Source organism: Oncorhynchus kisutch, unplaced genomic scaffold (assembly GCF_002021735.2).
Source record: "Oncorhynchus kisutch isolate 150728-3 unplaced genomic scaffold, Okis_V2 Okis03b-Okis08b_hom, whole genome shotgun sequence".
NCBI classification, from domain to species: domain Eukaryota; kingdom Metazoa; phylum Chordata; class Actinopteri; order Salmoniformes; family Salmonidae; genus Oncorhynchus; species Oncorhynchus kisutch.
Window position 1 is genome coordinate 3789507 of NW_022261980.1, and position 14969 is coordinate 3804475.

At 45.2% G+C, this 14969-nt stretch overlaps 1 protein-coding gene across 1 annotated transcript in view; it reads left to right on the top strand.

The window, feature by feature from the left end:
* Window positions 1–507: 507 nt before the first annotated feature.
* Window positions 508–14969, top strand: part of cemip (cell migration inducing hyaluronidase 1) — an 88189-nt gene continuing 73727 nt past the window's right edge. The window contains exons 1-4 of the mRNA XM_031812431.1: window positions 508–870; window positions 9038–9175; window positions 10092–10230; window positions 10839–11075. Coding sequence (XP_031668291.1) covers window positions 819–870; window positions 9038–9175; window positions 10092–10230; window positions 10839–11075 — 566 coding nt within the window. The 5' untranslated portion in view covers window positions 508–818. The remainder of the gene's footprint in view (window positions 871–9037; window positions 9176–10091; window positions 10231–10838; window positions 11076–14969) is intronic.

The window sequence follows — 14969 nt, forward strand, 5'->3', positions numbered from 1 at the left end:
TTTGAATACCCATAATAACTGTTTCGTGTTTTTACCTTTGTAAAAACAGGTACTGCGTCAATACAATGCAAGAAACAGCCAATTTAATTGGGCCCAACATTTAGTCCTCATATGTCTTCATATAGTAGGGTTTTCCCTCCTTGTTACGTAAGTGTTTTATATAAGTAGTGTAAAACCAGTGAGATATAACTGTTATTATCCCAGTGGCTATGCTACGTTCGTCGCTGTGCTAGTCTTTGATCCTGAGAGATGGGAGCAATAGGGAGAAAACTTCTCTCCTCCAACACTTTGAAGTCTAAAACACCAACGTTTTCAAATCCTCAAAAGTCTTGACTGTAAAGAGCATGGCACCATGGAATGTTATACTACAGTCGTATGTGTGTGTGCATGTATGTGTGTGTGCATATATACGTGTGTACGTGTGTGTGTGTGTGCATATATACGTGTGTACGTGTGTGTGTGTGTGCATATATAAGTGTGTGTGTGTACGTGTGTGTGTGTGTGTACGTGTGTGTGTGTGCATATATACGTGTGTGTGTGTACGTGTGTGTGTGTGCACGTATGTGTGTGTGCATATATACGTGTGTGTGTGTGTGTCTGCACATGTTACGATGCCAAGTCTTGGTTTAACACTACTTGTCTTTTATCTGTTCTTATTGCAGGTGCCTTTGGGCTCATCCCCCTGTGAGCCCCTGCTAACCCACATTAAGCCCTACGAAGTGCACACTCTGAAGTGCACACTCTGAAGTGCACACTCTGAAGTGCACACTCTGGAGAAAACTTATCTTCTGCCAGTAATCCATACTTCTCATTGAGAGATGAAGATGTGCGTCCCACTACTGATAGCTGTGCTGCCTATCATACAGGCAGGTCAGTACTGCAGTTATTACAGTTCTTATGAATGTTATGACTGTGTTATGACAGGTATTACAGAGGTATTAGGGGTTTATGACAGGTCAGTACTGCAGTTATTACAGTTCTTATGAATGTTATGACTGTGTTATGACAGGTATTACAGAGGTATTAGGGGTTTACGACAGGTCAGTACTGCAGATATTACAGCTCGTATGAATGTTATGACTGTGTAATGACAGGTATTAGGGGTTTAGGACAGGTCATTCTGCTGTTATTACAGGTATGAGACTATGACCTGAAGTCAGAATTCTGCTCCACCTCCACCATGTAGAGTTTCTGTAGTGGAACATGGCCCTGGTAGAGGGTAGAGTTTTCTGTAGTGGAACATGGCCCTGATAGAGTTTCCTGTAGTGGAACATGGCCCTAGTAGAGGGTAGAGTTTCCTGTAGTGGAACATGGCCCTGGTAGAGGGTAGAGTTTTCTGTAGTGGAACATGGCCCTAGTAGAGGGTAGAGTTTTGTGTAGTGGAACATGGCCCTGGTAGAGGGTAGAGTTTTCTGTAGTGGAACATGGCCCTGGTAGAGGGTATAGTTTTCTGTAGTGGAACATGGCCCTGGTAGAGGGTAGAGTTTTCTGTAGTGGAACATGGCCCTAGTAGAGGGTAGAGTTTTGTGTAGTGGAACATGGCCCTAGTAGAGGGTCGAGTTTTCTGTAGTGGAACATGGCCCTGGTAGAGGGTAGAGTTTTGTGTAATGGAACATGGCCCTAGTAGAGGGTAGAGTTTTCTGTAGTGGAACATGGCCCTAGTAGAGGGTAGAGTTTTGTGTAGTGGAACATGGCCCTAGTAGAGGGTAGAGTTTTGTGTAATGGAACATGGCCCTGGTAGAGGGTAGAGTTTTCTGTAGTGGAACATGGCCCTGGTAGAGGGTAGAGTTTTGTGTAATGGAACATGGCCCTAGTAGAGGGTAGAGTTTTGTGTAGTGGAACATGGCCCTAGTAGAGGGTAGAGTTTTGTGTAATGGAACATGGCCCTGGTAGAGGGTAGAGTTTTCTGTAGTGGAACATGGCCCTGGTAGAGGGTAGAGTTTTCTGTAGTGGAACATGGCCCTAGTAGAGGGTAGAGTTTTGTGTAATGGAACATGGCCCTGGTAGAGGGTAGAGTTTTCTGTAGTGGAACATAGCCCTGATAGAGTTTCCTGTAGTGGAACATGGCCCTGGTAGAGTTTCCTGTAGTGGAACATAGTCCTGGTAGAGTTTTCTGTAGTGGAACATGGCCCTGGTAGAGTTTTCTGTAGTGGAACATAGCCCTGATAGAGTTTCCTGTAGTGGAACATGGCCCTGGTGGAGGGTAGAGTTTTCTGTAGTGGAACATGGCCCTGGTAGAGGGTAGAGTTTTCTGTAGTGGAACATGGCCCTGGTAGAGGGTAGAGTTTTCTGTAGTGGAACATGGCTCTGGTAGAGGGTAGAGTTTTCTGTAGTGGGACATGGCTCTGGTAGAGGGTAGAGTTTTCTATAGTGGAACATGGCTCTGGTAGAGGGTTGAGTTTTCTGTAGTGGAACATAGTCCTGACTAGCTGCAGAACAACAATTTGTAGGTATTTGACCTTTGTAGTTGAGTAGGATGGAGAGGGATGAAGGAGGATAAATGGATGGTGAGAGATGAATGGAGGAAGAGAAATGTACGGAGAGAGAGTATGGAGGGAGGCAGCGTAATAGAAGGAGAGGGTAGGGGGTAGAGGGAGAACGATGGAGGGGTGAAATGGAAGGAGAGAGAGCGAGAGGAGGGAGATGGAAAGAGCAAGGGAATGAGAGGGATGGGGAGGGTTTGAAAGAGAGGTAAGGAGAGGGAAAGTGGGAGCGGTATGGAGGGAGGGAGTGAGAAGGAGGAAGTAGGTCAGTCTGAGCGATTGAAGGTATAACTGTGTCTGCCACGTGTGAGGAAAGGAGAGTGGATCTCCCTCTCCACCTTCTCCCTCTGTGTCTAGGTGTGTGTGTGTCTGGGTGGGTGTGTGTGTTTGGGTGTGTGTGTGTTTGGGTGTGTGTGTGTCTGGGTGTGTGTGTTTGGGTGTGTGTGTCTGTGTGTTTGGGTGTGTGTGTGTGTCTGGGTGTGTGTGTCTGGGTGTGTGTGTGTGTCTGGGTGTGTGTGTGTGTGTGTGTCTGGGTGTGTGTGTGTGTCTGGGTCGGTGTGTGTGTGTGTTTGGGTGTGTGTGTCTGGGTCGGTGTGTGTGTGTTTGGGTGTGTGTGTGTGTCTGGGTGTGTGTGTCTGGGTCGGTGTGTGTGTGTGTTTGGGTGTGTGTGTGTCTGGGTGGGTGTGTGTGTCTGTGTGCGGCAGGGCAGCCTCTAAAGCCATGGCTAGACTCCAATGGCTCAGGTTTTCATAATAACGGACACATAACAAATATTTCTACATTTCCTTCCTTCTCTCTCTGTCAGTTAAATGTTAAATTCAATTCAAGGGTCTTTATTGGCATGGGAAACATTGCCAAAGCAATGTTTCTCTCTCTCTTTCTCTCTCACGCTCTCACGCTCTCACGCTCTCTCTTCCTTTCTCTCACTGCTGTTTCCTACCATAGTGTTTTTGTTTTTGACAGTAAGCTACTCTGTATATTCACTAACATGATGGCCTAGCTTCGGTTGCCAGGTTGGCTTCCTCCGGTTGCCAGATTGGGTCATAATCCCACTTACCCTTTGAAGGGAAGAAAAGTAACATGAGCAGTAGGAGGGAGGCATGTGTTTATGCTGCTGTTTTTGTCAGTTGTAAACACACACACACACACACACACACACACACACACACACACACACACACACACGACATCATGCCTTTCTGTGTCAGTGTGCTCTTAAAACACAGCATGAAGTTCCAACATAATGACAAAGACTTTAAACAGTGCTATTTTCAAACTTACTGTAAAAATAATATACATATTTATAATTAATGCATGATGTTGTATATTAACACCCTCTGATACCCACTGGTAGAGCCCAATGGAGTAAGATGAAGATCCCCCTTAGACACTGATCTAAGCTCAGTTTAGCATATTCCCCATAATGGTTAGGGTTAAGCTCCGTGGAGGAAAAGCTGATCCTAGATATCTGCCTAAGGGCAACTTCTTCAAAGCATCATCTCATCTGCCTTTCCATAGGGATTCACAGAATGAGAGCGAGTGGTTGAGGGCAGAAATAGACAATAGCTACAGTATGCTTTCTGGGATGTTGTTTTGTTGTTGTTTACAGTATGCTTTGTGGAATGTTGTTTTGTTGTTGTTTACAGTATGCTTTGTGGAATGTTGTTTTGTTGTTGTTTACAGTATGCTTTGTGGGATGTTGTTTTGTTGCTGTTTACAGTATGCTTTGCGGAATGTTGTTTACAGTATGCTTTGTGGAATGTTGTTTTGTTGTTGTTTACAGTATGCTTTGTGGGATGTTGTTTACAGTATGCTTTCTGGGATGTTGTTTTGTTGTTGTTTACAGTATGCTTTGTGGAATGTTGTTTTGTTGTTGTTTACAGTATGCTTTGTGGAATGTTGATTTGTTGTTGTTTACAGTATGCTTTGTGGGATGTTGTTTACAGTATGCTTTCTGGGATGTTGTTTTGTTGTTGTATACAGTATGCTTTGTGGAATGTTGTTTTGTTGTTGTTTACAGTATGCTTTGTGGGATGTTGTTTACAGTATTCTTTGTGGGGTGTTGTTTTGTTGTTTACAGTATGCTTTCTGGGATGTTGTTTTGTTGTTGTTTACAGTATGCTTTGTGGAATGTTGTTTTGTTGCTCTTTACAGTATGCTTTGTGGGATGTTTTGTTGCTGTTTACAGTATGCTTTGTGGGGTGTTGTTTACAGTATGCTTTGTGGGATGTTGTTTTGTTGCTGTTTACAGTATGCTTTGTGGAATGTTGTTTTGTTGTTGTTTACAGTATGCTTTGTGGGATGTTGTTTACAGTATGCTTTCTGGGATGTTGTTTTGTTGTTGTTTACAGTATGCTTTGTGGAATGTTGTTTTGTTGCTCTTTACAGTATGCTTTGTGGGATGTTGTTTTGTTGCTGTTTACAGTATGCTTTGTGGGGTGTTGTTTACAGTATGTTTTGTTGGATGTTGTTTTGTTGCTGTTTACAGTATGCTTTGTGGGGTGTTGTTTACAGTATGCTTTGTGGGGTTTTGTTGTTGTTTACACTATGCTTTGTGGCGTGTTGTTTACAGTATGCTTTGTGGGGTGTTGTTTTGTTGTTGTTTACACTATGCTTTGTGGGGTGTTGTTGTTTACAGTATGCTTTGTGGGGTGTTGTTGTTTACAGTATGCACCACTCGGGAGCCCACTCTTGACTGAAACCGTCCTAATTGGAAATAAACTTAATTATGTTGTCATCCAGAGCCACATTTGTTTATTTTCCAAGCTATAACACACAATATTTTACAAGTGCTTTGTGTTTGGCCATGGAAAATCAAGTATCATTTTATCTTGATACTGGTATCGTGATAACCCTAACACACACACACACACACACACACACACACACACACACACACACACACACACACACACACACACACACACACACACACACACACACACACACACACACACACACACACACACACACACAGAATTTACTATTGAAAACTTGCATCCAGTCCATTTGAAGGTCCTGGAGGTGTTGTTTCAGTTTCTAAATCATTCCTGGCTTTCAAAACCTCCTAAATATAAAGTCCTATGTTTGACCAGATTATTTATGTGGCTGTCCCTATGTGGCTCCGCTCAAAAGCAGTGCACTTGTGTATGTGGCTGTCTGTCTGTGTGTGTGTGTGTATGTGGCTGTCTTTGTGTGTGTGTGTATGTGGCTGTCGTGTGTATGTGGCTGTCTGTGTGTGTGTGTGTGTGTGTGTGTGTGTGTGTGTGTGTGGCTGTGTGGCTGTCTCTGTGTGTGTGTGTGTGTGGCTGTGTGTGTGTGTGTGTGTGTGTGTGTGTGTGTGTGTGTGTGTGTGTGTGTGTGTGTGTGTGTGTGTGTGTGTGTGTGTGTGTGTGGCTGTCTGTGTGTGTATGTGGCTGTCTGTGTGTGTGTGTGCGTATGTGTGTGGCTGTCTGTGTGTGTGTGTGTGTGTATGTGTCTGTCTGTCTGTGTGTGTGTGTGTCTGTGTGTGTGTGTGTCTGTCTGTCTGTCTGTCTGTCTGTCTGTCTGTCTGTCTGTCTGTCTGTCTGTCTGTGTGTGTGTGTGGCTGTCTGTGTGTCATTTGAGACAGAGTTCAGTCAGGGTACACTGTGGTTTTTGATGAAACAGTCTGAAAAGCGTTGAGGTCAGCGTTTCCACGTCCGCTGCCAGGCACGCCGAGACTTGGCCCGCTTCCTTGGGAATTATATTATTATCCGTTCACTCTGAATGCTCAGGAAATACTCTGGTTAATGATGGGAGAGTTGTGGAGAGAGGACGTATGTGGGTATATGTTTGTTGTGTCAATGTGTATATGAATAATGTGTGATAAACCCAATCCATTTGAAGCTACATCTTTAGTCTCCTTAGCATAGGGAAGATCAAAACAATTCCTTTTAATTCCTTTTCTACCAATGTAATTTACCTGCTCATTTTACCAGCATTGCTCTGTGTAGACACAGGCCCTAGTCCCTTACATTCTAATTTACCTGCTCATTTTACCAGCATTGCTCTGTGTAGACACAGGCCCTAGTCCCTTACATTCTAATTTACCTGCTCATTTTACCAGCATTGCTCCATGTAGACACAGGCCCTAGTCCCTTACATTCTAATTTACCTGCTCATTTTACCAGCATTGCTCCGTGTAGACACAGGCCCTAGTCCCTTACATTCTAATTTACCTGCTCATTTTACCAGCATTGCTCCGTGTAGACACAGGCCCTAGTCCCTTACATTCTAATTTACCTGCTCATTTTACCAGCATTGCTCCGTGTAGACACAGGCCCTAGTCCCTTACATTCTAATTTACCTGCTCATTTTACCAGCATTGCTCCGTGTAGACACAGGCCCTAGTCCCTTACATTCTAATTTACCTGCTCATTTTACCAGCATTGCTCCGTGTAGACACAGGCCCTAGTCCCTTACATTCTAATTTACCTGCTCATTTTACCAGCATTGCTCCATGTAGACACTGGCCCTAGTCCCTTACATTCTAATTTACCTGCTCATTTTACCAGCATTGCTCCGTGTAGACACAGGCCCTAGTCCCTTACACTCTAATTTACCTGCTCATTTTACCAGCATTGCTCCATGTAGACACTGGCCCTAGTCCCTTACATTCTAATTTGAATTAGAATTCAAATTTCTAATTACATTCTAATTTGAATTAGAATTCTAATTTCTAATTACATTCTAATTTGAATTAGAATTCTAATTTCTAATTACATTCTAATTTGAATTAGAATTCTAATTTCTAATTACATTATAATTTGAAGCGCTATGACGTCATACTTGTTTGATAATATTTCAATTTCTGGCATTACTTATCTCATATGTATTTACTGTATTCTATACTATTCTACTGTATCTTAGTCACTTAATAATGTTTACATATCTTTCATTACTCATCTCATATGTATATACTGTATTCTATACTATTCTACTGTATCTTAGTCCATGCCGCTCTGACATCGCTCGTCCATATGTATATATTCTAAATTCATTCCTACTTAGATGTGTGTGTATTGGGTACAGTATATGTTGTTTCACTGTTAGATATTACTGGTTAGACATTACTGCACTGTCGGGGCTAGAAACACAAGCATTTTGCTGCAACTGAATAACATCTGCTGAACACGTGTATGTGACCAATACAATTTGATTGATTTGGACGCTGTTGACAGTCGCAGCCTGTCTTCTTTCATTCACTCATATGCATTCTATTTTCAGCATGAGCAGGCTCGTTCACGAGCTTCTCATTTCATTTGAGCTTAAGTCATTCAAACAAGTTACCAAGTTGTTCGGACGAGATAATTCCAAGTGTCTACTTTTTTCTTGTTATTGTTTGCCTTGGGCTTCAGGGATTCTGTAACTTTGTGTTTTTGCCTGTGTTCATGTTTTATTTGAGTTTGTTTATGTGGCATACTGTGTGAATGTGTGTGTGCAGATGTCATTGCCCAGTGTAGTGCAACGCCTGTTGCAGATCGCCAGACCACTGTCCTTCACATCATGATCACACAGAGAACAGAGGAAGTAGGAACTCTGAACCTATTGGTTGACCCCAGATACTTCCCTTTACACACTCGCTCTCTCGCTCTCTCGCACTCTCGCACTCTCGCACTCTCGCACTCTCGCTCTCTCGCTCTCTCGCTCTCTCTCTCTCTCTCTCTCTCGCACTCTCTCTCTCTCTCTCTCTCGCACTCTCGCTCTCTCGCTCTCTCGAACTCTCACACTCTCGCTCTCTCGCACTCTCGCTCTCTCGCTCTCTCACACTCTCGCTCTCTCGCTCTCTCTCAATTTCAAAGGCTTTTTTGGCATGGGAAACATATGTTAACATTGCCAAAGCAAGTGAAGTACTGTAGATAATAAACAAAAGTGAAATAAACAATCAAAATTAACAGTAAACACTACAATCACAAAATTGCCAAAAGAATAAATATATTTCACAGACATTTCAAATGTCTCTCATTATCTCTTTGTCTCTCTTTGTCTCTCTTTTTCTTTCTCGATCTTTCTCTCTCCTCTATGTTCCTCTCTCTCTCTCTCTCTCTCTCTCTCTCTCTCTATTTCTCTCTCTCTCTCTCTCTCTGAACTGTTCTTTCTCTCTCTCTGAACCTCCAGCATCCCCAGAGCTATACTACTAGCTGTCTAACCCATTGTTGCAATAACAGCTAGTTCTTTAGCCAACTCCTTGAGTCAGACACGACATGAGAATGACAAAGGATTTGGCTGAAGCCCAGACAGATCTAGTTTCAAGACCTAACTCTCAAACTGCTGTGTCGGATGGTTTCTCAGCTGGGTTCTTTCATGGAGAAAACCAGTTGATTGGAGCCTATTAATCAATCTGTATTAGCCCAGGGGAAAATCTGGTTGGCCGGCCCGTTTGGTGTCCGTCCAATCAATGGCATTGACTGATGAATGAATTATAGGATGTTGGCATAGTGTTTGTTGTTGGAAACTATGGGCCAGATCAGAACATCAGTGATCAGTGAGATCTGTGTGTGTCATGACGTTAACCCTATTGGTCTATCCAACAGTGTGTCCAGACAGGGAGCCCGGCCTGCAGCCATGGACCCCCGGCCACAGTGAAGCCCACCATGTTACCATTGGCTATGGCAGAAAGGTCATCCTCACCTCTTCAGCTACTGTCCACTCCATAGAGATCCTCAACGGAGGTACGTCTGTGTGTGTGTGTGTCTGCAATCATATTGTTAAACTGTCACCCAAATTTACTTTATCCATCAATTGTGTGTGTGTGACAGTCTTGCTTCTGTCCCAAACTGGGCTCAACCAGGGATTCTCTGCACACATCGACAACAGTCACCCTCAAAGCATTGTTACCTATCACTCCACAAAAGCCGCGGCCCTTGCAGAGCAAAGGAAACTACTACTTCAAGGTCTTAGAGCGAGTTACGTCACCAATTGAAATGCCCTGAGTGTACACCGCTAACTAGCTAGCCATTTCACATGGTTTACACTCACCCCCTTTGACCTTCTCCACAGCAACCAGTGATCTGAGTCAACATCATCAATGTAACAGTGTAGCCATTTCACACTGGTTACATGTGTATGTGTGAGTTAGGAACCTGATACTGTGTGTCCAGGTAACCACTAACTCACAGTCAAATCAAAGTCCCCATCTCTCATCCACTTCTCTACAGGACTACATAACCTCTGTCAGATGGACGTTATCGTGAAATGAAGCCCTCATAAAGGGTTATTGAGTTTCCCCCCCTGTGTCTGTGTGTGTGTCTGTGTCTGTGTCTGTCTGTGTGTCTGTGTCTGTGTCTGTGTCTGTGTCTGTGTCTGTGTCTGTGTCTGTATGTGTGTGTGTGTGTGTGTGTCTGTGTCTGTCTGTGTCTGTGTGTGTGTCTGTGTGTGTGTCTGTCTGTGTTTGTGTGAGCCACAGCTCAGTGCCATAAAAGGAAGGGAGATGTGATGTGTCAGGCCTCAGGGCATGAAATACCTGTCAGGAGATCTCACCAGTAAAGATCTCGCTCTCTCGCTCTCTCTCTCTCTCTCTCTCTCTCTCTCTCTCTCTCTCTCTCTCTCTCTCTCTCTCTCTCTCTCTCTCTCTATTGCTCTCTCTAGGAAAGTTAGTGATAGCAGACTCGTATCATCCCATCCTACTGCGTACCAAACACATTCTGATCGGCAACAGAGGACAGCTGCACATAGGAAGTCCTGACTGCCCGTATAAGGGCAACCTTACCATCTCCTTATTTGGAAGGTGGGTTTTGATCCCAGACCAGATCTCATAGCCTTCAGCCCAGCCCTCAACCTATTTGGTAGCCTCTAGACTCTATCCTCTTTCTCTTAGTCTCAAGCCTCTTTGTCATAGCTCATACCCTCTATCGTCTAGCCTCTATTCTCTTAGCCCTTATCTCCTAGCCCCTAGTCTCTATCTCCTCACTTCTATCTCTTAGCCTCTAGCCTGTATCTCATAGCCTCTGTCACCTAGCCCCTAGACTCTGTCTATTAGCCCATAGCCTCTATCTCCTAGCCTCTATCTCCTAGCCCCTCGCCTCTATCTATTAGCCCCTAGCCTCTATCTTCTCACCTCTATCTCCTAGCCCCTAGCCCCTATCTATTAGCCCCTAGCCTCTATCTCCTAGCCTCTACTCCTAGCCCCTAGCCTCTATCTATTAGCCCCTAGCCTCTATCTCCCCACCTCTATCTATTAGCCCCTAGTCTCTATCTCCTAGCCCCTAGACTCTATATCCTAGTCTTTAGTATTTATCTAGTATATTCTAGCCTATATCCCCTTATCCCCTATTGTGTAACCCTCTAGCCCATATTCTTTATTAATTGGTTGATCAATCATTGACTCTTCTCCAGGTCTGACGACACAGACACAGAGCACAGTTACTTTGGCCGTAAGTACATTGGTGTGGGGACAGGAGGGACACTGGAGATCCATGGGGAGAAGAAGCTATCGTGGACCTTCCTCAACAAGACCCTGCACCCAGGGGAGAGCGAGGACAACAGCTACCTGTTCGAGAGGGGCTGGGGCAACCGGGGGATCATAGTTCACGTCATCGACCCCAAGACTGGAGAAGTGCTCCACAATGATAGGTATTTTATATGTTGTCATGTTTTTATTTCACCTTTAGGCTTGCACAATTCTGGTCCATTTTTCAAAAGTTCCCAGGTTTTCCAGAAATGATGTCCTGCCTATTACCGTCTTATTCCAGAAATGATGGTTGGAAGGATGTCCTGCGTATTACCGTCTTATTCCAGAAATGATGTCCTGCCTATTACCGTCTTATTCCAGAAATGTTGGTTGGAAGGATGTCCTGCGTATTACCGTCCTATTCCAGAAATGATGGTTGGAAGGATGTCCTGCGTATTACCGTCTTATTCCAGAAATGATGGTTGGAAGGATGTCCTGCGTATTACCGTCTTATTCCAGAAATGATGGTTGGAAGGATGTCCTGCGTATTACCGTCTTATTCCAGAAATGATGTCCTGCCTATTACCGTCTTATTCCAGAAATGTTGGCTGGAAGGATGTCCTGCGTATTACCGTCTTATTCCAGAAATGTTGGCTGGAAGGATGTCCTGCGTATTACCGTCTTATTCCAGAAATTATGGTTGGAAGGATGTCCTGCGTATTACCGTCTTATTCCAGAAATGATGTCCTGCTTATTACCGTCTTATTCCAGAAATGATGGTTGGAAGGATGTCCTGCGTATTACCGTCTTATTCCAGAAATGATGTCCTGCCTATTACCGTCTTATTCCAGAAATGTTGGTTGGAAGGATGTCCTGCGTATTACCGTCTTATTCCAGAAATGATGGTTGGAAGGATGTCCTGCGTATTACCGTCTTATTCCAGAAATGATGGTTGGAAGGATGTCCTGCGTATTACCGTCTTATTCCAGAAATGATGTCCTGCCTATTACCGTCTTATTCCAGAAATGTTGGCTGGAAGGATGTCCTGCGTATTACCGTCTTATTCCAGAAATGATGGTTGGAAGGATGTCCTGCGTATTACCGTCTTATTCCAGAAATGATGTCCTGCCTATTACCGTCTTATTCCAGAAATGATGGTTGGAAGGATGTCCTGGGTATTACCGTCTTATTCCAGAAATGATGTCCTGCCTATTACCGTCTTATTCCAGAAATGTTGGTTGGAAGGATGTCCTGCGTATTACCGTCTTATTCCAGAAATGATGTCCTGCCTATTACGTCTTATTCCAGAAATGTTGGCTGGAAAGATGTCCTGCCTATTACCGTCTTATTCCAGAAATGATGGTTGGAAGGATGTCCTGGGTATTACCGTCTTATTCCAGAAATGATGTCCTGCCTATTACCGTCTTATTCCAGAAATGTTGGTTGGAAGGATGTCCTGCGTATTACCGTCTTATTCCAGAAATTATGCCCTGCCTATTACGTCTTATTCCAGAAATGTTGGCTGGAAAGATGTCCTGCCTATTACCGTCTTATTCCAGAAATGTTGGTTGGAAGGATGTCCTGCGTATTACCGTCTTATTCCAGAAATGTTGGTTGGAAGGATGTCCTGCGTATTACCGTCTTATTCCAGAAATGTTGGTTGGAAGGATGTCCTGCGTGTTACCGTCTTATTCCAGAAATGATGTCCTGCCTATTACCGTCTTATTCCAGAAATGTTGGTTGGAAGGGTGCTCTGCGTGTTACCGTCTTATTCCAGAAATGATGTCCTGCCTATTACCGTCTTATTCCAGAAATGTTGGTTGGAAGGATGTCCTGCGTATTACCGTCTTATTCCAGAAATGTTGGTTGGAAGGATGTCCTGCGTCTTATCGTCTTATTCCAGAAATGTTGGTTCGAAGGATGTCCAGCGTATTACCGTCTTATTCCAGAAATCTTCCAACTGGGATTTCTGGAAAACCTGCGGACTTCTGGAAAGTTACTGGGGACTTCTAGAAAGTTACTGGGGACTTCTGGAAAGTTACTGGGGACTTCTTCTGGAAAGTTACTGGGGACTTCTGGAAAACCTGGGAACTTCTGGAAAGTTACTGGAATTTTGTAACCCTTTCACCTTTACTGTTTTTTTTAACATCTAAACTCTATTTAACTTTGTTAAATAGTAGCAACATTAGCCTGCTAACAATCACTGAAAATAAATGACTTCAACACCCCTGTTGTAACAGAACAGTTGTGACAAGCAAACATGTTTTAAAAAAACAACACTGGAGGAATTGGTTTTCTCTTTAAATCTGGAATCGTTCATAGTGAAACTGCCTTGTCTGTTTGGAATATTACAACAAAGAAGTTACTGCAGACAACACTCTGACATCATGGCAGGGGGAAGTGAACAGCACAATATGTACTGCTGTGTTTAGTTTTGACCACTCTGCTCAACACACTTCACCTCCGATTAGTCCACTAAAATAATTTTAACAAAAGTGCTGGGGCGGACAGCGGACACCGAAATGCGGAGCTGTTTCCCCTAATGCAGATTCTATCTTTAAGTCATGACAGATATTGTTATTATCAGAACTCAGGATAAGATGCAGACAGCTAGAATCACAGATTTAGTTTATTGACCCAAACAGGGGGCAGGTAGAAGACTGGTCAAGGGCAGGCAGAGGTCTGTAATCCAGGGCAGAGTCAGGCAGGTACAGAACAGCAAGCAGGCTCAGGGTCAGGGCAGGCAGAGGTTCGTAATCGGGTCAGAGTCAGGCAGGTACAGAACGGCAGGCAGGCTCGGTCTGGGCAGGCAGAGGTCTGTAATCCAGGGCAGAGTCAATAAGGTACAGAACAGCAAGCAGGCTCGGGGTCAGGGCAGGCAGAGTTCTGTAATACAGGGCAGAGTCAATAAGGTACAGAACGGCAGGCAGGCTAGGGGTCAGGGCAGGCAGAGGTTCGTAATCGGGTCAGAGTCAGGCAGGTACATAACGGCAGGCAGGCTCGGGGTCAGGGCAGGCAGAGGTCTGTAATCCAGGGCAGAGTCAATAAGGTACAGAACAGCAAGCAGGCTCGGGGTCAGGGCAGGCAGAGTTCTGTAATCCAGGGCAGAGTCAATAAGGTACAGAACGGCAGGCAGGCTAGGGGTCAGGGCAGGCAGAGGTTCGTAATCGGGTCAGAGTCAGGCAGGTACAGAACGGCAGGCAGGCTCGGGGTCAGGGCAGGCAGAGGTCTGTAATCCAGGGCAGAGTCAATAAGGTACAGAACAGCAAGCAGGCTCGGGGTCAGGGCAGGCAGAGTTCTGTAATCCAGGGCAGAGTCAGGCAGGTACAGAACGGCAGGCAGGCTCGGGGTCAGGGCAGGCAGAGGTCTGTAATCCAGGGCAGAGTCAATAAGGTACAGAACAGCAAGCAGGCTCAGGGTCAGGGCAGGCAGAGGTTCGTAATCAGGTCAGAGTCAGGCAGGTATAGAACGGCAGGCAGGCTCGGGGTCAGGGCAGGCAGAGGTTCGTAATCAGGTCAGAGTCAGGCAGGTATAGAACGGCAGGCATGCTCGGGGTCAGGGCAGGCAGAGGTTCGTAATCAGGTCAGAGTCAGGCAGGTACAGAACAGCAGGCAGGCTCGGGGTCAGGGCAGGCAGAGGTTCGTAATCAGGTCAGAGTCAGGCAGGTACAGAACAGCAGGCAGGCTCGGGGTCAGGGCAGGCAGAGGTTCGTAATCAGGTCAGAGTCAGGCAGGTATAGAACGGCAGGCAGGCACGGGGTCAGGGCAGGCAGAGGTTCGTAATCAGGTCAGAGTCAGGCAGGTATAGAACGGCAGGCATGCTCGGGGTCAGGGCAGGCAGAGGTTCGTAATCAGGTCAGAGTCAGGCAGGTATAGAACGGCAGGCAGGCTCGGGGTCAGGGCAGGCAGAGGTTCGTAATCGGGTCAGAGTCAGGCAGGTACAGAACGGCAGGCAGGCTCGGGGTCAGGGCAGGCAGAGGTTCGTAATCGGGTCAGAGTCAGGCAGGTACAGAACGGCAGGCAGGCTCGGGGTCAGGGCAGGCAGAGGTTCGTAATCGGGTCAGAGTCAGGCAGGTA